This window comes from Oncorhynchus masou, chromosome 15 (assembly GCF_036934945.1).
Source record: "Oncorhynchus masou masou isolate Uvic2021 chromosome 15, UVic_Omas_1.1, whole genome shotgun sequence".
Classification (NCBI taxonomy): Eukaryota; Metazoa; Chordata; class Actinopteri; order Salmoniformes; family Salmonidae; genus Oncorhynchus; species Oncorhynchus masou.
Window position 1 is genome coordinate 28892969 of NC_088226.1, and position 22373 is coordinate 28915341.

At 41.8% G+C, this 22373-nt stretch overlaps 1 protein-coding gene across 1 annotated transcript in view; it reads left to right on the plus strand.

Moving 5' to 3' along the window:
- Positions 1-4745: 4745 nt before the first annotated feature.
- The window catches only part of LOC135556103 (sarcoplasmic/endoplasmic reticulum calcium ATPase 1-like), a 32526-nt gene continuing 14898 nt past the window's right edge, over positions 4746-22373 (plus strand). The window contains exons 1-14 of the mRNA XM_064989020.1: positions 4746-4859; positions 4986-5122; positions 6429-6446; positions 9289-9371; positions 11859-11963; positions 12356-12494; positions 15875-15955; positions 16143-16228; positions 16431-16586; positions 16957-17098; positions 17372-17538; positions 21692-21780; positions 21952-22054; positions 22212-22343. Of these exons, the coding sequence (XP_064845092.1) occupies positions 5005-5122; positions 6429-6446; positions 9289-9371; positions 11859-11963; positions 12356-12494; positions 15875-15955; positions 16143-16228; positions 16431-16586; positions 16957-17098; positions 17372-17538; positions 21692-21780; positions 21952-22054; positions 22212-22343 (1419 nt within the window). The 5' untranslated portion in view covers positions 4746-4859; positions 4986-5004. The remainder of the gene's footprint in view (positions 4860-4985; positions 5123-6428; positions 6447-9288; positions 9372-11858; positions 11964-12355; positions 12495-15874; positions 15956-16142; positions 16229-16430; positions 16587-16956; positions 17099-17371; positions 17539-21691; positions 21781-21951; positions 22055-22211; positions 22344-22373) is intronic.

Genomic DNA, 22373 nt, shown 5'->3' on the forward strand with positions numbered 1-22373 from the left:
AGTAAAAAAGTATATATATATCCACAGTAAAACGAGTCCTATATCGACATAACCTGAAAGGCCACTCGGCAAGGAAGATGCCACTGCTCCAAAACCGCCATAAAAAAAGACAGACTACGGTTTGCAACTGCACATGGGGACAAAGATCATACTTTTTGGAGAACTGTCCTCTGGTCAGATGAAACAAAAATATAACTGTTTGGCCATAATTACCATCATTATGTTTGGAGGAAAAAGGGGGAGGCTTGCAAGTCTAAGAACACCATCCCAACCGTGAAGCACGGGGTGGCAGCATCATGTTGTGGGGGTGCTTGCTGCAGGAGGCCTGGTGCACTTCACAAAATAGATGGCATCATGAGGGGGGGAAATTGTGTGGATATATTGAAGGAACATCTCAAGACATCAGTCAGGAAGTTAAAGCTTGGTTGCAAATGGGTCTTCCAAATGGACAATGACCCCAAGCATACTTCCAAAGTCGTGGCAAAATGGCTTAAGGTCAACAAAGTCAAGGTATTGGAGTGGCCATCACAAAGCCCTGACCTCAATCCCATAGAACATTTGTGGGCAGAACTGAGAAACCATGTGTGAGCAAGGAGGCCTACAAATCTGACTCAGTTACACAGCTCTGACCCAAGTTAAACTATTTTAAAGGCAATGCTACCAAATACTAATTAAGTGTATGTAAACTTCTGACCCACTGGGAATGTGATGAACGAAATAAAAGCTGAAATAAATAATTATCTCTACTATTATTCTGAGATTTCACATTCTTAAAATAAAGTGGTGATCCTAACTCAGGGAATTTTTTTAAATGTCAGGAATTGTGAAAAACTGAGTTTTTTTTCAAAGGTGCATGTAAACTTCCGACTTCAAGTGTATGTTGCGTTATCTGTGTTAAAACACATTCCCCCACCACACCGGAATAACACAGAAATGTGTGAATCGCGGTGTATCCCTGTCTGACTGCGTCACAGAGGGTTATTTATACTGAGGCAGTACAACTGCTACTGTAGCTACGGTTACCTCAAACTTTACACTCTCCTAATAATACAACACACTATTTGAATGTTTTCAAATACTTTTAGCATTTGCTTTAGCCTGCCTGGAGTTCCCAATGGGCGGGGTTTGCAGTTCTGCGACGTTCTATTGCAGGTATCATCAACTAGATTCAGCCGAAGGACAATATTTTCTTCAGCGAATGGTCGGGGTGCTGGAACATAATAATTTGTAGACTAGAAATTGACCGCGAGAAGCCCATACAGATATCATATTTGACTAAAACATAATATTTTCAAACATCGCTTACATTTGTATACGATCACGTGTCTATTATGTGTAGGAAGACTTGGGAACAGATTTCCAAACTTAAAACCTATTGGAGCTGATTTCCTGGTGTTTTTACAGTCTTTATATCCAAACAATGAAGCGATCTGAAGTGAATAGTCACATTCATTTATTAATTGCTAATATTTGCTCATCATATTCATTATCAGTTGTTTTTTTTATCTTTAAATTCTTGTTTTGAATGTATTTTATTTTCAAATATTTTGTTGTTGCGTTTTATTGTCAAGCCGTGATAATTTTTAGCACTCTTATTCAGATTTGGTTTTGTCATTCATTTTGACAGAAATTTAACTCAATTATATTCTTGTCAAAAAAATGTAGTAATAATTTGGTCTAGTTATTGTCAAAATTATATAAACAGTGGACAATTCTAGTCAACTAAATATTGCACATTGAGAGAGAAAGAGAGTATTATGTATTATGGGTCATATCTTTTCACCAGTGAGGGCAAGAATCAAGACGTTTTATCTGCAGAAAAGAGAGAGACTTGCCTACAGAACCTGGCTATGAAGTGCAGTGTGAAAGTGGAAGAGTTGAGCAAGATTACAAATTCAAAGACAGCAAATTCAAAGACAGCTACTACTTTGCTTTTTTCTATACTCAAGGGAGAGAAAAACATAGCTAGACTTTTGTTTTACTATTGCCGCTATTGCTTTTGATTTCGTAAAGCAGCTTGTGTTTCTTAACCAGGCAAAGGGCAGTTAACTAGAAGGCTGGTGGTAACTGGTTCGCTCCGGGGAAGCAAGAGAGTCACCTGCAAGATGTGTATAATTGGAGGCGGAGCCTGTCTGCCTGTCACACTCATTGCTTGCTCCTCCTCAGCTCACCAGCTGATGTAGGCTGTGTGCCGGGTCCTTCCCACTGCTGAACAGAACTGCGCTGCATATCTGTGCTGCTAATATTAATTGTGCTTTTCACTAAAAAGCTCTCAATCTCTCCAGAAACTCTTGTTCAGTCGACCGAGTCGTCAGATTTTAGTCACAGATATAAATGTGTCTCTTCCCGTTTTAGTCAACTGAAATGAAAAATAATTATACTCCGATAAAGCTGGCTTCACCAGAAAAATCAAGTTTCCCCATCACCAAAGGCATATGTATAATCTCTAGGAACTCTGTACTTACCAGACATAAAGTGAACCACACCATATTCCTGCTGTGTAAACAGCAGGGCTGGGGCCAATTCAGAATTCTATCCAATTCAAACAATTAATTTTAATTCAATTTGAATTGACCACACCTACAAGAAGCAGGATTTGAATTACAGGAAGTACAATTTAATTAAAAGCAATTCAAACCAATTCAACTGAGACGTGAAAGTATCTTTAATCTTTTATCAAAATGATATGCCACCTATTAATGCAGAAAATACACATTTATAATATTAGTTTGAACTTTGATTATAATTTAAAGATGTCAAACAGTATTGTTCTTTGTCATTGTAACGGTCTTCTTCCTCCTCTGAAAAGGAGTAGTCGGAAGGATCGGAGGACCAATGCGCAGCGTGGTAAGTGTCCATATTTTTAATAAAGAAATTGACCACTAAACAAAAACAACAACGTGAACGAACGAAACCGAAACAGTTCTGTCTCCTGCAGAATACAAACACTCAACAGAAAATAATGACCAACAAATCAAGGGTGAAAACAGGCTGCCTAAGTATGGTTCTCAATCAGGGACAATGATTGACAGCTGCCTCTGATTGAGAACCATACCAGGCCAAACACAGAAATACCAACTCATAGAAAAACAAACATAGACAACCCACCCAACTCACGCCCTGACCATACTAAAACAAAGACATAACAAAAGAACTAAGGTCAGAACGTGACAGTCACGAGATGTCCCCTTCCATACCGCAGTGTTTTTATCTGGATATTTTAAAAACATTAAAGGAATTATGAATTATTATAGACAACCCACTACCTGATCTTGGAATATTTCCAGACCACTATAATTCCCAAAAATTTGTTCAATACCACATTCAATTAGTTTTAACCAAATTTGAATAGGTATTTTTAATTTGAATTAGTTTTTTAATGGTGTAGAATGACCCGCGTGCTATCCCTCTTAGTTCATTCTCTGCCTCATTTAGGTGTCCAATTGAGCTTAGTTTTAAACCTGAGTAATTGTAGTGTGTGCAGTACTCTATATATTTTGTGCAAATTGAGAACTTCGGTCTAATTCCCTGATCTGGATCTTCTCTGGAAAATCATTATTTTAAAATATTTTTGGGATTTACTGCCAGGGCCCAGGTCTAGCAGTACTGCTCTAGCAGGTCCAGCAGGTCCAGGCTCTGCTTGAGGCCATGTGCTGTGGGTGACAGCAAGCACAAGTCATCTGCGAAGAGCAGGCATTTAACCTCTTAATTGTGGAGACTAACACCAAGGACTGAGGATTTTTCTAGAATAGTGTCCGAATTCATTGATGTAAATATTGAAGAGCGTGGGGCTGAGATTGCAACTATTCCAAAGGCCCCACCCTTGGTTAAATAATTCTGTTCTTCTCTTGCCAATATTGACACCTGTTTCCCCCCTAAATATTCATATCTGTTATGCCATTTGATGTAATTATGTCATACGTTTGCCCCCTTACACCACTTTCAATAACTTTATAGAACAGTCCTGTACGCCAAATAGAATGAAATACTTTTTGGAAGTCAATAAAGCGAGCATACACTTTGGTCTTATTGTGGTGGACATGTTATTCTATCAGGATGTTTAGGGTGGAAATATGATCGTTGTGCGATGTTTGGGTATAAATCCAATTTGGTTTTTACTCGAGACATTGTGCTTATATATCCAAATATCTCTATCTGCCTCTCTCTGTACCCCCTCTCTTTCTTTATCTCTATCTGCCTCTCTATCTCTGTACCCCCTCTCTCTCTTTATCTCTATCTGCCTCTCTCTCTGTACCCACTCTCTCTTTATCTCTATCTGCCTCGCTCTCTGTACCCCCTCTCTCTATATATCTCTATCTGCCTCTCTTTGTACCCCCCCTCTCTCTTTATCTCTATCTGCCTCTCTATCTTTACTCCCCTTCTGCCCTATCTGCCATACAGATACTGTAGCACACTGGACCCATTATTCAATGCCCCCTACCTCTCATTCAAAGCACCGCTGCCCCCATCTCCCCCTCCCTATTCTACTGACCATGCTCGATCCAAAAAAATGTATCTTATTTTCAGTTTGATGGCACACAGCGGACCCCCTCCGCAGTTGGTGCCCAATTCTTCCACGCCTGACCCCCCCCCCCCCCCCTCATAGGGCCCTCCCGGCCCACCCACCTTTGCTCCCCTCAGCCAATGAGGTGCAAGAGCATGGTGAGAGAGCACCAATCGCCTCACTTTTGTGTCCGTATAAAACTTTTCAGGAGCTTGTGCCAGGTTGCACTTTCTGTCAGTCCAGGGCTCCAGTTTTGCCGGAGTAGTGAGAGAGAAAGAGCAGTGAGAGAGAGAGGGGAGAGAGAGAACGAAGGGGGTTGACAGGTTTTATCCCCATCCCACACTTTTATAAAGTGGTGGGTAACAATTCATTTCTCTGGTTGTAAAACCTCATAACTGGAGAACTACCTACTGCACCAAGCCGCGCATTACCGGATAGACGTGTCCTAAACGTATCTTTGTTTTGTTCTCTTCTCCTGAAGAGTCTCCTGTTTGGTGAGGATGGAGAATGCACACGCAAAAGATTCGGAAGAGGTTGTGTCATACTTTGGTGTCGACCAGACCACCGGCCTCACACCAGAACAGTTCAAGAAGAACCTGGCCAGATATGGTCACAACGGTGAGAAAGAGAGACTGTGATGGATGGATGGATAGATGGGTGGATTGATGGAAAAGCATAGAGAAACCAAGGGATGGACAGAGAGACATGGAGGTGGATAAGAGGAGGGATAGGGCTTGTTGGAAAGATGATGGTGAGGAGGAAGAAGAGAAGGGGAAAAGGAGGAGGATCTGGTTGGGTGTAGAGGTTCGGACCCAAAATGGGATTCATTGGTGCTAAATGCTGTGGAAAGGATGAATGCGATGGAGGGACAGACAGACAGCAACAGGTGTTCCACTGGCTTGGACAACAGCTAGTCTTTGTTTTGGTTATGACCAGGGGAAGGTCGGATGTTGTCACTTTGTGATTGGCTGCTGGCTGGCTGACTGACACATTGGCGCGCGGCAACCAAAATGGTTCACGTGACCTTGTGATGGTGTGTCAGATAGCATTTGAAGGTCAAGGGATGCATGGATAGTGTAGTTCGTGATCAGTCCAGTACAGGCTCCCTATTGTGGTTGATTGGTTGGTTTCCAGAAGTTCCTGACAACTTCTACTTGCATATCCGTTGTATCAATCCTTTAATTTTTGTATATTTGCAGTTATCACACTTTATAATAACATACAGTGGCTAAGCATCAGCCAAGATATACAGAGGCAAAAGTTAAGTTATGAGGCTTATGATAATATTTTATAAAGATGTTTCCTCTTGGTCATCCATGCGTAAATCATGATATGAAGCATTGGTATAGTCATTGTCTCATCCAACCAATGAAAAGCAATGACAGACTCAAGGCTCTAATTGGCTAACCAATCAGAGGTCGGTGAGAAGGACAAAGGTTTTCTATGGCTACTGTAGGGCCGAACTGGGACAAACCAAGGCCCTAACACTTGTTTGCAAAAGAAAACCACTTAGTTTGACCCTTTAGAAATAAAGTAGAATCACAGTTTTGCAATGCCAGTTCTTTTGTTTGTTCACATTTTTGCTTTTGCATAATTTGAAGATTTGAAATGAGTTCAGAGATATTTTAATCAAAAGGTGGATGACATGAGCAAAGTAAAGGTTTTTAGCTAATGAACTATAGTCATTTGTATCAAGTGCAAATGTTTGCACCTGTATTTTCAAAGACCTGATCTGACCGTTAAACAGGCGGGAACAAAGGCTTCATAAAATCTAGTCCTTTACATTTAATCACAGTGTATAATTAGCATTTCTGCTATCAAAGATAGAGGTATTAGGCCTAATGCTATCCTCAATTAGCGATGTTAGTAGCAAATAGCAATGCTATGCTAATAATCACCCTCTCTTCACTTTCCCCTTTTACAGAGCTCCCAGCTGAGATTGGTGAGTTACCAACGTTTATCTTTGCCCCTCACACACCTGTCTGTGGTCGGTCTGCACACACACTCCTATTTCCGTCCCAGTGTCCGGGAGGTTACACATCCCATCAGTCACACTACCTCTTTATTTCTAACCACACACACACATACACACACGCATACACACACACCTGTTGTTCTGCTTCCTGCCTGGGATGATGGGCATCCTGTCAGTCATCACAAACCCTCCAGACATTCTGAATCGCCCATTTGGATTGGTTGGTGTAGGGTAGCCATATTTCTTATCCAATCCGATGCTTGACAGGGAGTGGCTACACACTTCAGACAGGAGGAAGAGGCGGATGTGAAGGGGATTTGATCTTGTTGTCATAACTTGTCATAACCCTGAAAGAGGAGGATCTTCCTATGCACAGATCTGTGTCCTCACTTACCCATCACATCTGTCACACAAAACCTTGAAAGCCCAGAAGTAAAAACTTGCATGATTGCGTCAGATGCTTCAGTTGGGTTATCACTAGTTTACACAGTCACAAAGTCATAAACCACACCTATTTCCACAGTTTCTCTTCTTAAAATCTGATTTGAAACCCCAGGCGGCTGGTGGCACCTCAGTTGGGGAAGACCGCCTCATAGTAATGGCTGGAACAGAATATATAGATTGGTATTAAACACATCAAGCACACGGTTTCCATGTTTTTGATACCATTTCATTCACTCCATTCCAGAAATTATTATGAGCCTTCCTCCCCTCAGCAACCTCCAGTGTTTTAAACCTAACCCTAACCTTAACATTACTCTTAACCACACTTTTCCTTATGCCTAACCCTAACCTTAACCAAAAAAGGTCATTTTTGCTTGGATACATTATTTATGAAACACACCACTTTGACTTTGTGGCTGTGTTATCTAGTGGGAACCTTCCAGTTGTGTTGCGTGTGTCTGTCTACCCATGAGAGATTATTATCACACTGACTATCCCTCCCTGTCACGGTTATGATTCTCACATCTGACAGTACTAAATCATCATGATGCCAATAGAGACATTAGCAATGGTCATCAAAATTGTTAAAAGGTTTTCAGAACAAATTCATATTAAATGCAACAGTTGGACAATGGATGAAGGTACTCCAAACTTTTAGAATTTGTATATACCATCAGATATTGACTGAATTATAGCACATAAAACATTTTACTGACACGGACAAATATTGAATGGAGTCTAGGGGTTTAGGTGGGAATTTAGGTGTTAAATTTATTGTAAAATTTCAACAACAAAAATATTTGTTAAACAGTGCCTTGCGAAAGTATTCGGCCCCCTTTAACTTTGCGACCTTTTGCCACATTTCAGGCTTCAAACATAAAGATTTAAAACTGTATTTTTTTGTGAAGAATCAACAACAAGTGGGACACAATCATGAAGTGGAACGACATTTAATGGATATTACAAACTTTTTTAACAATAATTACACAAGAATAATTTTGCACGCCCAATTTTTCAGTTTTTGATTTGTTAAAAAAGTTTGAAATATCCAATAAATGTCGTTCCACTTCATGATTGTGTCCCACTTGTTGTTGATTCTTCACAAAAAAATACATTTTTAGATCTTTATGTTTGAAGCCTGAAATGTGGCAAAAGGTCGCAAAGTTCAAGGGGGCCGAATACTTTCGCAAGGCACTGTATATATATATTTTTTAATTGTGTGTTACAATAATGGAAAGTATATGTGCCTAATTTGCATAAATACAATGGGTGTATTTGCATATATTAGCACATTAACATAGGAGAGAAACAAGGCTGCAGCAACCAAACACTTGCTCTGTCTACCCTATTTGCACTCACCTGCGCTGTCTAGGCTGCCTCATTAATTACTGTTGTTGTCACTTTATTTTGCATAATTGAACAAGTGTGTCAATAACAGGATACCCTCGGATTAAAAATCAACACGCTGGCTCTAGATTAGAGCTACTTTGCATTGTTTGCGAGATCAGACATGCACTACATGATCAAAAGTATGTATGCTCATCGAACATCTCATGCAACAACCAGGGGCATTAATATGGAGTTGTTCCCCCCCTTTACTGCTATAACAGCCTCCACTCTTCTGGGAAGGCTTTCCACTAGATGTTGGAACATTGCTGCGGGGACTTGCTTCCATTCAGCCACAAGAGCATTAGTAAGGTCGGGCAGTGATGTTGGGCGATCATCCCAAAGGTGTTAGATGGGGTTGAGGTCAGGGCTCTGTGCAGGCCAGTCAAGTTCTTCTACACCGATCTCGACAAACCATTTCTTTATGGACCTCGCTTTGTGCACACATTATCATGCTGAAACAGGAAAGGGCCTTCCCCAAACTGTTTCCACAAAGTTGGAAGCACAGAATCGTCTAGAATGTAATTGTATGCTGTAGCGTTAAGAATTCTCTTCATTGGAACTAAGGGGCCTAGTCCGAACCATGAAAACAGCCCCAGACTATTATTCCACCTAAACCAAACTTTGCAGTTGGCACTATACATTTGGGCAGGTAGCATTCTCCTGGTATCCACCAAAGCCAGATTCGTCTGTTGGACTGCCAGATGGTGAAGTGTGATTCATCACTCCAGAGAATGCTTTTCTACTGCTCCAGTCCAATGGCGGCGAGCTTTACACAACTCCAGCCGATGCTTGGCATTGGCATGGTGATCTTAGGAGTGTGCAAAGCATCATCAAGGCAATGGTTGGCTACAGCATCCAATGACATTCTCTCTCTCTCTCTCTCTCTCTCTCTCTCTCTCTCTCTCTCTCTCTCTCTCCTCTCTCCTCTCTCCTCTCTCCTCTCTTCTCTCTCTCTCTTCTCTCTCCTCTCTCTCAGGTAAGACCATCTGGGAGTTGGTCGTAGAGCAGTTTGAGGATCTGTTGGTCAGAATCCTTCTGCTGGCTGCCTGCATCTCTTTTGTAAGTAGACAAAATGTTGTCACTGATTTTGACTGACTATGGAGTATAGATATTGCTATGGGTTACAGGGAAAATATTGCAGAGTAATGACACAAGACAGGGTAAAGTGATGTTATCTGGTCTGCTCCTCAATAATTGGTGTAATGAGAGCAAGGGGAAGATATTCATGTATTGATAATACCTACTGAGTCCTCTCAGATCTCCACAAGTGCATAGAGGGTAGGGTCTACACAGGTCGATATGTTTGGGTGTATTTATGTGTTTGTTGGTGTTAGCATTTGTAAGATCATTGTGAAGTCACTTCCTGTCAATTTCCTCCTTCCACGTCCTCTCCTTACCCCAGTGCAGGATGGGTAAATGTTTCAGCGTAGCAGGTGTGCATGGTGGCAGAGGCTCTGAGATGACACTGACAGCTAACACACACACACACATGCACACACACACACGCACACACACATGCATGCACACAAGGTTACATACCTGCACTATGAAAGACACACTGTACACACACAGGTCAGTTATGCTTTGCGCACACGCACACACAGAACACATGCTGTGACCGGTCAGGTTATATTTCATATGGATTGATGTCCTCCCTCTCTCATTCCCTCACTCCCTCGCTTACACACACTCGCTCATTCACTCTAGGAATCCCTCCCTCCCCCTCCCTCCCTCTCTCTCACTATTTCATTTCACTGTTGTCTCCCATCTGCCCTCTTGTCTAGCTCTCTCTCTCTTCAAATCTGTTTTGGAGTAGAGGGGTGACATAATGTTTAACCCCCCCACCCCAACCCTTTACACTCTGTCCCTGACCAGCTGTCATTATGGCCTTAGAAAGAATGGTGTGTGTGTGTGCGATGTACTGTGTGTGTGCGTGGTGTGTGTGTGCGATGTACTGTGTGTGTGCGTGGTGTGTGTGCGTGCGTGCGTTTGTGTGGCAAGAGGGCGCGAGGGGAGAGAGAGTGTGTTATTTTAAGAGAGTCTCAAGCCAGGCCGTGAAACTGTATCCTTCCACAAAGGTCAGGGATGAAAGGAACAAAGGATTGCCGGCGAGAGAGAGATAGTATTGCACAATGGCATTGTTTGTTTCAGATGACAGGTACATATAGTATATGATTGAGAAAGACACTGTAATGATAGTAATATGTAATTAATAAATGCATAATATATAGTTAATATACAGTATACATTTTTTAAATGCATTGGCAATATCAGTGTAATGTTTTTCATGTGCTTTAAAATAAAGTTTTGGAATGGAAAGGTTCTATGGTACGTGTGAGTAGGCTTCAAAGGATTTCAATGCAGTATATTTTAGAATAGAGAAGACAGAGAGGATGAATGACATAGAGATCTTAAAAGAGAGGGAATAACAGAATAAATGGATAGAGACAACAACAAAAAATTAACAAACAAAAGAAAGAAAGAAAGAAAGAAAGAAAGAAAGAAAGAAAAAAAGAAAGAAAGAAAGAAAGAAAGAAGGGAAAAGAGGATGGAAGAATGAAATCTTTGCACTAAGGAACAACAGAGTAGAGAAGGGAGAGGCGATGGAAGAAGGTAAAAGAGGACGGTTTGGACAAAGGAATAGGGAATAAAGGATAATGGATGGATGTATACAATAATGGAGGGATGGAGGGATATCTCTCTTTCTCTGTGGGTTAGATTGCTTCTTCCTCTGCTTCAGTGGACCCTAACTGATCCGTGTTCATGTCAACACAGCCCCTTTCCTAAACAGACCAGTGACAACAACTCGTTACACAGTCACGTACACGGACGCGCATACACACGTGAAGAAACACACACACACACACACACACACACACACACACACACGCACACACACAAAACTCTCTCTATCACACATGCACGTGCACGGACACACAGACAAAAAAGGCTGGCATATTGTCAGGATTTGGCCAGGGTTGTTCCGGGTTTTGGTCACTAGATGCCCCCATTGTGCTTTTTGACCTTATGTTTTTTCCCTTGTTCCCCATTATTATTTGCACCTGTGCCTCGTTTCCCCTGATTGTATTTAAACCCTTTGTTTCCCTCAGTTCTGTGCTCTGTGTTTGTATGTTAGCACCCAGCCCTAGTGTTCTGTGTATTCTTGTCGATTCCGGTGGATGCGCTTATGGAATTCTGTTTTTGTTTTTGAGTATCTATTGAGGCTTTTTTGTGCTATTCCTACCACCTTTTGGATTTGCCATTTTTGTATTGAAGGACTTCTCCTTTTTACTTTATTAAATACACCGTCTTAAGTACTGCTGTGTCTGCCTCATCTTCTGGGTTCTGCTGACTATTCGTGGCTCAGTTGGTTAAGTGACTGTTTCTCACTCCGGAGACCCAGGTTCGTAACCGGGTCCTGACACATATAGTGGAAAAAAAGTGTTTCTGTTACGGGCGCATATTGTCTAGTGTCATAAAAGTGCATTCCATTCCATTATCAATAAACATAAATTCCCTCCCTCCCTCCCTCCCTCTTGCTTTCAGGTGCTGGCCTTGTTTGAGGAAGGTGAGGAAACAGTCACAGCCTTTGTGGAACCCTTAGTCATCCTCCTCATTCTCATTGCTAATGCCATCGTTGGAGTCTGGCAGGTCAGTTAGTTGAAACACACACACACACACAATACATCACGTGCGTTAGTTTACCCGTTCAGGGTCAGAATGTGTTACCCGCGGGGGTGGGGGAGGGATGTTATAGGGGAAAATGCATCAGCCCCCAAACCCACAGTAAAAAATACAGAGGGACGATCGGGTTACCGCAAGCCACAAGCAGCGGGTCCATATTGGCCTTGTGGTGGTCATTTGGAAACTATGCACAAGGATTCACACATAGGGGGGTTATGAGACAAGGGAGCGGGGAGGCGGTGGATGTGATGGGTGTAGGGGGTGGGCATATTGGCATAAGTCAGGCTTTACACTTCTGGAAGGGAGGTCAGGAGGAATAGGAGGAACTGATGTTCTGTGTGGTTATTGTTGCTGTGAAGGAGCGCAATGCAGAGAGCGCCATCGAGGCTCTGAAGGAGTATGAGCCTGAGATGGGGAAGGTTTATCGGTCGGACAGGAAGAACGTCCAGATGATCAAGGCCAGGGAGATTGTCCCTGGAGATGTGGTGGAGGTGTCCGGTAAGATTCAGATTCAGAGATTCAGATTTACGTAATAACTGTATAACCCCATAAACACTGATCTGGGTTCAGTGTTTTTTCTTTCCTAATGACTAAAGGGCTCAGATTTTGCCGTAAGCTGATCCTAGATCTGTACCCAAGGGCAACTTCTACCCCAATAAACCCAAGAGTTGAAGGCCCAGTTCCAAGTCGACCCTTAGCCCCAATACCCACAAGCCACTAAAATAAATGTAGATCTGATGTAAGCAAAACAAATCTACCTTGCCTATCAGAGATTAAAGCATATAGCCCTTTTTACAACAATTTTTATCACAAAGTGTACAATTTGTCACAAAGTGTTTGAATGGGTCAAATCCTCTCAGATGGACATCACGTCTTTAGGGTTTGCTGATGAATTATACCACCTCTTCCAAAAAACCATAGGGCTCTGGTCAAAAGTAGTGCACTATATACTGTAGGCCCTAGAACCCCTGAGGGTACTTGGACTATCCACAGAGTGTACTTGAGAAGACTCGTGACACCATAGAGCTACTGGTAAAATGCACATGAGGGGTTACTTCAGGGGTACTCAGGGCAGAGTACAATTCTGTACTGTAACTGAAAAAGATTGGGAACCACTGATCCAGGATATAGAGTGCCATTTGGAATGTATACCAGCGCCTGGTCCTGGGTCAGACTGGTTTATCCCTCTAATGTTTAAGGTTAGGTTTAGGGTTGGCTAATCTGATCCTAGTATAGATTAAGGGACAGATTTGACTAATAAGGGTGCATTTTACTGTTTAATGCGTGTTAATCATTTGCAGGCACAATTTCCAAATTTAGCAGGTGATCTACTAAGAACAAACACTATAATCAATGCGTTACATTTACATTTGACATTTTACTCATTTAGCAGATGCTCTTATCCAAAGTGTGTCACAGTAGTGAGTGCATACATTTTTTCTTTCGAACCCACAACCCTGGTGTTGCAAGTGCCATGCTCTACCAACAGAGCCACACAGGACCTGCACCAATGTACTAGATGTGTGGCTTGGACATGTGAATGAGTGTGTGTGTGTGCCCGTGTGTATATGAGAGGGTAAGAAAGAGAGAGGGATAGAGAGTATATGACAATGACTAAGTGTCATTGTGGGAGGGAGGGAGGGAGGGAGGGAGGGAGGGAGGGAGGGAGGGAGGGAGGGAGGGAGGGAGGGAGGGAGGGAGGGAGGGAGGGAGGGAGGGAGGGAGGGAGGCTATCCTTGTGTCCTTGAGACAGTGGGTCATTTTAAGGCAATCAGGGGGTAAGAGAGAGGGAACAAGAAAGAGATGGTATGTAACTGACAGTAATACATAGTGGAACCATCATCCATTTTGTTGTTTATTTATTAGCCATTCTTTATTTATTTTTTTATAATCTTATTTTTCTTTCATAAAACCGATCGACCGAAGATTCCACAATACAACAGCAGTAGTGTTGTACCTGTATACATGATTAGATGTTATTATTACTACTGAAATTAACTGTATTTCATTATCCTCATTGCATTGTACTGAAATGCTGTACCACAATACTTTTTTGGCAATATCTACAAATTGTATTTCATGCCAATAAAGCAATCTGAATTTGATTTTGAATTTGAGAGAGAGATAGAGAGATAACGTGTATGCTTATTACTAACAACTGTCTCTCTCGCTCGCTCTCTCGCTCTCTCACTTTTTCCCATACACCTGTTCTCTGTTCTCACCATATCACTGTGTCCCCGAGGTCTCGCCCTCTCTGTATTTTCTCTCCCTCTCTTTCTGTCTATCTGTGGGGTCAGCTTTCAGTGTCACTATTCATCCACAGTGTTAAAACTAGTGTCTCTCTCTCTCTCTCTCTCTCTCTCTCTCTCAATTCAAATGGGCTTTATTGGCATGCACTTTCAATTCAAAGGGGCTTTATTAGCATGTACATTCAATTCAAAGGGGCTCTATTGGCATGGGAAACAATTTTTACATTGCCAAAGCATGTAAAATAAACAATCACAAATGAACAGTTAAAATGAAGCACACAAAAGTTTCAAAAGAGAAAGCCGTTTGAAATGTTTTATTATTAACTATGTACAGTGTTGTTACAATGTGTAAATAGTACAAATGTTTTCCGAATAGGTCATATATTTTTTATTGTTTGTTTGGTTATAATGTGGTGGATCAGACTGTCTGAGTGCTGTCCTGAGGCTTTGTTGGGTTGGTAGAGGTTAATAAACTTAGTCTTGAGAGTCAATATTAGTTGGATGAGGGGACTTTTCTCTATTATCAATTCTCTCTCTCTCCTTTCTCTCTCCCTCTCTCTCTCTCTCTATTTTGCAATACTGAAGAATCAAAATGTCAAATGGGGACATTTTGACAGTGTAAAAAAGCAGTGTATTGTCAGAATACACTGTAAAAATTCAGAATAAGCACAATGTTAACCAGGGAAAACCTTGATTGTGATATAGACTGTGAATGAAAATGTAGTAATTTTGTTTGAACATACGTTAAATGAACTCTGAAGTGGAGTGGAGTTTGTGTGTATATGCATAAAGTTGAGACAGCTACCTTGAACTAAAAATCAAATCCAACTTTATTTGTCACATGCGCCGAATACAACAGGTGCAGTAGACCTTACAGTGAAATGCTTACTTACAAGCCCTTAACTAACAAGGCCGTTCAAGAAAGAGTTAAGAAAATATTTACCAAATAAACTAAAGTACTTTTTTTTAAGTAACACAATAAAATAACAATAACCAGGCTATATACAGGGGGTACCGGTACCAAGTCAATGTGGGGGTACAGGTCAGTCGAGGTAATTTGTACATGTAGGTAGACGGGGGGGGTCAGTCCAGGTGGCCATTTGATTAATAGTTTAGCAGTCTTATGGCTTGGGGTAGTAGATGTTAAGGAGGCTATGGTCCTAGACTTGGCGCACCAGTACCGCTTGCTGTGCGGAGGCAGAGAGGACAGTCTATGACTTGGGTGACTGGAACCTTTGACAATTTTGGGGGTTTTCCTCCGACAACGCCTAGTATATAGGTCCTGGATGACAGGAAACTTGGCCACAGTGATGTACTGCGCTGTACGCACTACCCTATGTAGCGCCTTACAGTCAGATGCAGAGCAGTTGCAATACGGTGATGCAATTGGTCAGGATGCTCTCGATTGTGCAGCTGTATAAAGAGTAATCACTGTGTCTGAGGTCCAGAAGTTATTTTCGGTCATAAGAGATGGTAGCAGCAACAATATGTACAAAATACGTTTAAAAATAAATTACAAACAACACAAAAAAAACGAACAAAATAACACAGTTGGTAAGGAGCCCGTAAAATGGCAGCCATCCCCTCCGGCCCCATTCTCACAGTGTATGTTTTTTTTTCTTCCCCCAGTTGGTGACAAAGTCCCCGCTGACATCAGACTCGTCAAAATAAACTCTACTACTCTGCGTGTTGACCAGTCCATCCTCACCGGTGAGTGATATTATCAACTCTGTCTTAACCCTCTACAAGACTACAATGGAAATAAATTAGATCTGTCAGAGTTAATCAGTTAACTCAAGTTAACTTTTTGTAATTTCAGTGCACTTTTTTCTCTCTCTCTCTCTCTCTCTCTCTCTCTCTCTCTCTCTCTCTCTTTATCCTCTCTATCCTCGCTCAGGTGAGTCTGTCAGTGTGATCAAGCACACCGATGCCGTCCCAGACATGAGAGCTGTCAACCAGGACAAGAAGAACATGCTTTTCTCTGTGAGGGGCTCTCCTATATATTTATTCATCTCTCTATTTTTCTATTCCTCCATCTCAGAATCTCCGTCAATCAAACTGTTGTTTTCCACATTCCTGCCCTTCTCTTTATGAGCCTCTTCCACTCCCCTCTATCTCCTTCTCCCCCTCTCTCTCCCTCCCTTTCCCTCGCTCCCTCTCTCCCTCCCTCTGTCCGTCCCTCAAGGGCACCAACATCGCTTCAGGCAAGGCTATCGGCATAGCCGTGGCGACTGGTGTCTCTACAGAGATCGGGAAGATCCGCGACCAGATGGCTGCGACAGAGCAGGAGAAGACCCCCCTGCAGGCCAAACTGGACGAGTTCGGAGAGCAGCTCTCCAAGGTGAGACAGACAGCTACTACTACACTACTACTACTGCTACTACTACTACACTACCTTAGTTGTTGCAACAAGATTAGTTTCCCTGCTGCCTTAAAATGGTCAAGTAGCCAATTTTTGCCAGTTTTGATTTGATACAACTTTAAAGGGATATTTCACCCAAATTACAAAATGACAGTGGGATTTGAGCCACAAATGGTAAAATGTAAGCATTTAGAAACAGTGTCAGGGAAATAAAACCAAGTCATACCTTGTCCATAGACTTACAATGTAAGGAAACCAATAGTGTAATGATGACAATTGCATTATATATGCATTATATATTTTAAACCAGGCTTTATCTGACAACCTTTTGTTGTCTATTCCATAACAGGTCATATCCCTGATCTGTGTTGCCGTGTGGATGATCAACATTGGCCACTTCAACGACCCCGTTCATGGAGGCTCCTGGATCCGCGGGGCCGTCTACTACTTCAAGATCGCTGTGGCCCTGGCTGTGGCTGCCATTCCCGAGGGTAAGCAACTGATACTGGACTAGCACTAATCTAATCTAAAAAGTCTAGATGGGTCAAAATAAAGTGGACAAAAGTTAATCAACCAATCACCCTTGAGACTGTGTTAACCTGCTGAGCTAAAGCCTATGTAGCAGAACTAATGCAAATCTTCAGGTCTCAAGCAAGATTTCTCATCACAAGAACATGAACATGGTTCACTGCCTAACTAATAACACTCTTTCCCCTCTCTCTCTACCATCTGTCCCCCTTCTCCCCCCTCTCTCTCCCCCCCAGGTCTGCCTGCTGTGATCACCACATGCCTGGCTCTGGGTACCCGCCGTATGGCCAAGAAGAATGCCATCGTCCGCTCCCTGCCCTCTGTGGAGACCCTGGGCTGTACCTCCGTCATTTGCTCCGACAAGACCGGCACCCTCACCACCAACCAGATGTGTGTCACCAAGGTGGGTAAACACACACGCACACACACATGTCAAACAAACACAAACATGCACACGTGCGTTCAAACACACACACACACACACACGTCGCACAAACATCCACATGTGCGCTGTGAGTTCAAACATACACACACACGCACAAACGCACCAGTGATCCACCACACTGTAAAAAAGGTGTGGATTCAACATACAGTTGTAAGGCAACCAGCCGCAATAGGAGTCCCATCACAATCCTATTGCAGCTGCGTGCCTTACAATTGTACGTTGAATCAACCTGAATGCCATTATTATTAAATATTTGTATTATTTAACCTTTATTTAACTACAGTCCTATTGTAGAACACTCACAATCCCATTGCAGCTGATTCCCTTACAATTGTACGTTGATATAAACCTCAATGCTGGTTTGCAAAGTGATGTTTAATTCATATTGGAATCCAGAGCGAGGATATCCAGCAATTGTAACTTTTATTCACCCGCAACCTGCATTGAGAATAACTGCTGGGGTAAGGAAGATTGATTATTGAGATGACCTAAATCATATACACTGGAACAGACAGCTCAGTAACGGGTGCAAAACGTCCAACTACTAACACATTAGATTAGTTTCTGAAAATGTACACTGAGTTTACAAAACATTGGGAACACTGACCAGGTGAATCCAGTATGAAAGCTAAGATCCCTTATTGATGTCACCTGCTAAATCCACTTTAACCAGTGTCGATGAAGGGGATGAGACAGTTTAAATAAGGATTTTTAAGACAATTGAGACATGGATTGTGTATGTGCACCATTCAGAGGGTGAATGGGCAAGACAAAAGATTTAAGTGCCTTTGAACGGGTATGGTAGTAGGTGCCAGGCGCACCGGTTTGAGTGTGTCTAGAACTGCAACGCTGCTGTTTTTTTCACGCTCAACAGTTTCCCTGTGTGTCAAGCCTGATCCACCACCCAATGGACATACTGCAACAGCCAACTTGACACAACTGTGGGAAGCAATGGAGTCAACAAGGGCCAGCATCCCTGTTGAACGCTTTCGACAACTTGAAGTCCATGCCCCGATTAACTGAGGCTGTTCTGTGGGCAAAAGGTGGTGAATATTAGGAAGGTGTTTCTAATGTTTTGTACACTCAGTGTACGTTATTTATTTGTAATCAACTAATCCGTGCCTTAAGAAAGTATTCATACCCCTTGGTTTTTTCCCACATTTTGTTGTTACAGCCTGAATTTAAAATACCTTAAATTTAGATTTTGGGCTCTATTTCAACAAACCTAATGCAGCGGTAAATCTAAGCACTGGCGGTAAGCACTATAGGTTCAGGGGTATGTCAGAAATATTTTTGCTATTTTCACCACAACAATTATAGGCACAGTTGCTGGTGGTGGTGCGAAAGGGCTGGGTTTTGATAAATAAACCAGTTGTGGGTGTGTCGAGGCTTGCCCCTCACTGGCCAATCAGAACATGCTCCATGGCTAAATAGGTGGTTGCTTCAAGTTGTGTATTTACAGTCTTTTGTGTATTGCGTTGTTATCAACTCCAATTTGAATGTTACTCCCTTATAGCCTAGTTCGTTAAATAGCCTGCCCCATATTTGCAACATACGTTGAACATGTTTGCAGTCGACCTGTTTATATAAGCATTGCATTGCTTCAGAATGGAAATACATTGTTAAATAGGCTATAGAATTTGCACTGATATAGGGGCTCCTAGGCCTACTGTAAATTGCAGTCTGGACATGCCAAACGTAGTCAATAAGCAATATTACATTCACTAGGCTATTGATAAGGCCTAAAAAGACTGTGTATAATTGTAATCAAATTCTAATAAAAACGAAATGATATTTAAATAGGCTCTGTCTAAATACAGATACAGGAACCACAATTTCTCACTGTGGGCATATAATACAGACAAGGCATCTTAGACTATGAAGGGTTTTATGCACATCCAAACCTTTCACAGGTGCTGGATAAAGATCCAATATAAAGAGAAAGGGAAAATGTCCACAACATTATACTACTGGCAAATGTAATGTTTTATAAACATTATGGAACCATCTTACAGATAATATCTGCACCACAGAAATAGCAGATGAAAATTGCATTGCATTTGAACCATGTAGCAGCTTACTTAATCACCATAAACCCATGGATGTGAATATTTCTAAGTTTGAAATATTGGATGTGAATATTTCTACGTTTGGTTTTCAATCAAATTAAATGAAAAACAATCTGTTTTTTTTAAAACCAATGTTGTGGAATTATTCTAATCAAAAGGAGAGACTTTTAATTTCTTTAAAACAAGTTAACTTTATGATTTAATTACTGCAGTAACGGAGCTTGTCAACGACCTTCCCCTAGGTGATTCGTTGAGAGCCCAATGAGCGGATTTGAGCCACAGCATTTTATAGCAAAGTCCATCCTCCTGGATGTTCATGACAAACAACAGATGTATGGAATGGGTCACAAGGTTAAGATTCGTATGAAAGATACTAATAATTCACAGCAAACAGTATCTGCTGTAAAGACTGCTCTCATTGTGTAGAACTAGGGTCTGGCCCCCAACTCCATACTGGAGCCATCTCCACCCTGGCACCTCAGTACAGAAACACCAACTCATGCTATGGAATGTAGTCTTGTTAGTTTTATCACCCAAAGACATTGTAAATATTCTGTCAGCATTAAATCTCCCAGAGGCCCATTCTCAGTAAAATACACACAGATGAGAGTGTTCTATGAACCCCTTATTCTGTTGCATAAAATAACCATTTGATGCAATAACAGTATTTATAACATAATCTTGCAGCACCAACAACAACATTTCTAATAAGGATTGGGTCAGAAGCTTGATATCATAAATCACTTATCTCATTCGTTAGCATGTGTGCACAGGGCAAGCCTCAATGTCTTTATGCATAACATTCACATTTATATACAAACTAGACTCCAGTCAATTGTATCATTGCCTATGTCCTAGGGAGATTCTGAAAAAAAATACAGCATTGATATGGCATTATAGGAGGTTTGAATAGTTTGGAGGAGCGCGGGTGTCTTTGGTAATGTTAATTGGGTGAGGGGCGCTCTTTGAAAATGGAGATGGAAAGCCTACTCAAACAAGCAAAATGAAGTATGCAGGTATGTGAATTTTGAATATCAAATGAAAAAGCATGAGGGCCAGGCTAAAAAACATACACCTATGTGATGGTGCTAAACCAGCCTTGATTGAGGGAAGGATAGGCTATGCATGGTTCTTAATCAAAGTAAACTAAATGGAGGGAAAACCAATAGTTTATGTTTCTAAATACTAGATTCAGCAGCATTAAATCACATCTCTCTTCCATGGGTACTCACTGTGCATCATGGCTGGATAGGCTGCACTTTCTCTCTCAAAATCCATGTAAGTATCAACTGCATTACTGCTAAGACCTGCATTTTATGAGTCTTAAAACTTCCCATTAGCACTGCATGAAATTGTCAGTTTTGCATGTGTTTTTAAGGACACATCTCAAATATTGCCACCCCTCCCCTATACAAAGCAAGAGAGCTGATGTTAGACAGGTAAATTGCAGAACCTGGAGTTAGGGCTGGAAAATGCTAGTGCGAAATTGACAAAAACAAAAATGTCTAAAAACATGTTTTCACTTTGTCATTATGGGGTATTCTGTGTAGATGGATTAGAAAATGAATCCATTTTGAATTCAGGCTGTTACAACAAAACGTGGAATAAGTCAAGGGGTATGAATACAAAAATACAGGTATTGAAAACTCAAACTGCAATAAAGCGTGCTGGGAAACAAGATAATGATGGCTCTGCTTTTCAGTGGTTTTGAGCAAACATACATTTTGTAATTTTACTCATCAAGCTTGTTCAAATTCAGCTCACCTCGAGCAGAGTTTGTTGATTCAAAGTACAATTGCAAGGCAGCCAACTGCAATAGGATTGTGAGTATTCTCAACATTTGGGCATATACCGTAGTGGACCCAACATACATCGTTGCCTTTTAAAAATGTACTCACACATACATTAGATCAATTTATTGTCCTTCCAAAATCCACCCAACTCACAAAATAACGGTGATTAAGAAATTGGTTCAGTTGGCTTTTTTAAATGCATAGTTAAGTAGTGTGTGTGTGTGTGTTGTCTTTGTGATGTGGTTCCAGATGTTCATTATTGACAAAGTGGATGGAGACAGCGTTTCTTTGGGTTCTTTTGACATCTCCGGTTCCAAGTACACTCCCGAGGGAGAAGTGTGAGTATCGCCTGGAAACACACACACACATACGCACGCACGCACACACACACACACACACACACACACACACACACACACACACACATACGCACGCACGCACACACACACACACACACACACACACACACACACACACCTGACTTACTGTCTTCTCCATCTCTCTCTCAGTACTAAGAACGGTGCGTTAGTGAAGTGTGGCCAGTATGATGGCTTGGTGGAGCTGTCCACCATCTGTGCTCTGTGCAATGACTCCTCTATGGACTACAACGATGTAAGTGAGTGTTTGTGAGTTTGCGTGCGTGTGTGTGCATGCGTGTGTCAGCACTCAGTATCTGTATATATATATATGTGTAGCTGTTATTTTATGTATCTGATATGTGTATTAGTCTAGCCCAGATCTGATAGTGTCTTTCCCCTCTCTCCTACAGACTAAGGGAATCTATGAGAAGGTGGGCGAGGCCACTGAGACCGCTCTGTGCTGCCTGGTTGAGAAGATGAATGTGTTCAACACTGAAGTGCGCGGCCTGTCCAAGCCCGACAGAGCCAACGCCTGTTGCTCTGTAAGTCTTCCTTCCTCCCTCCCTCCACCT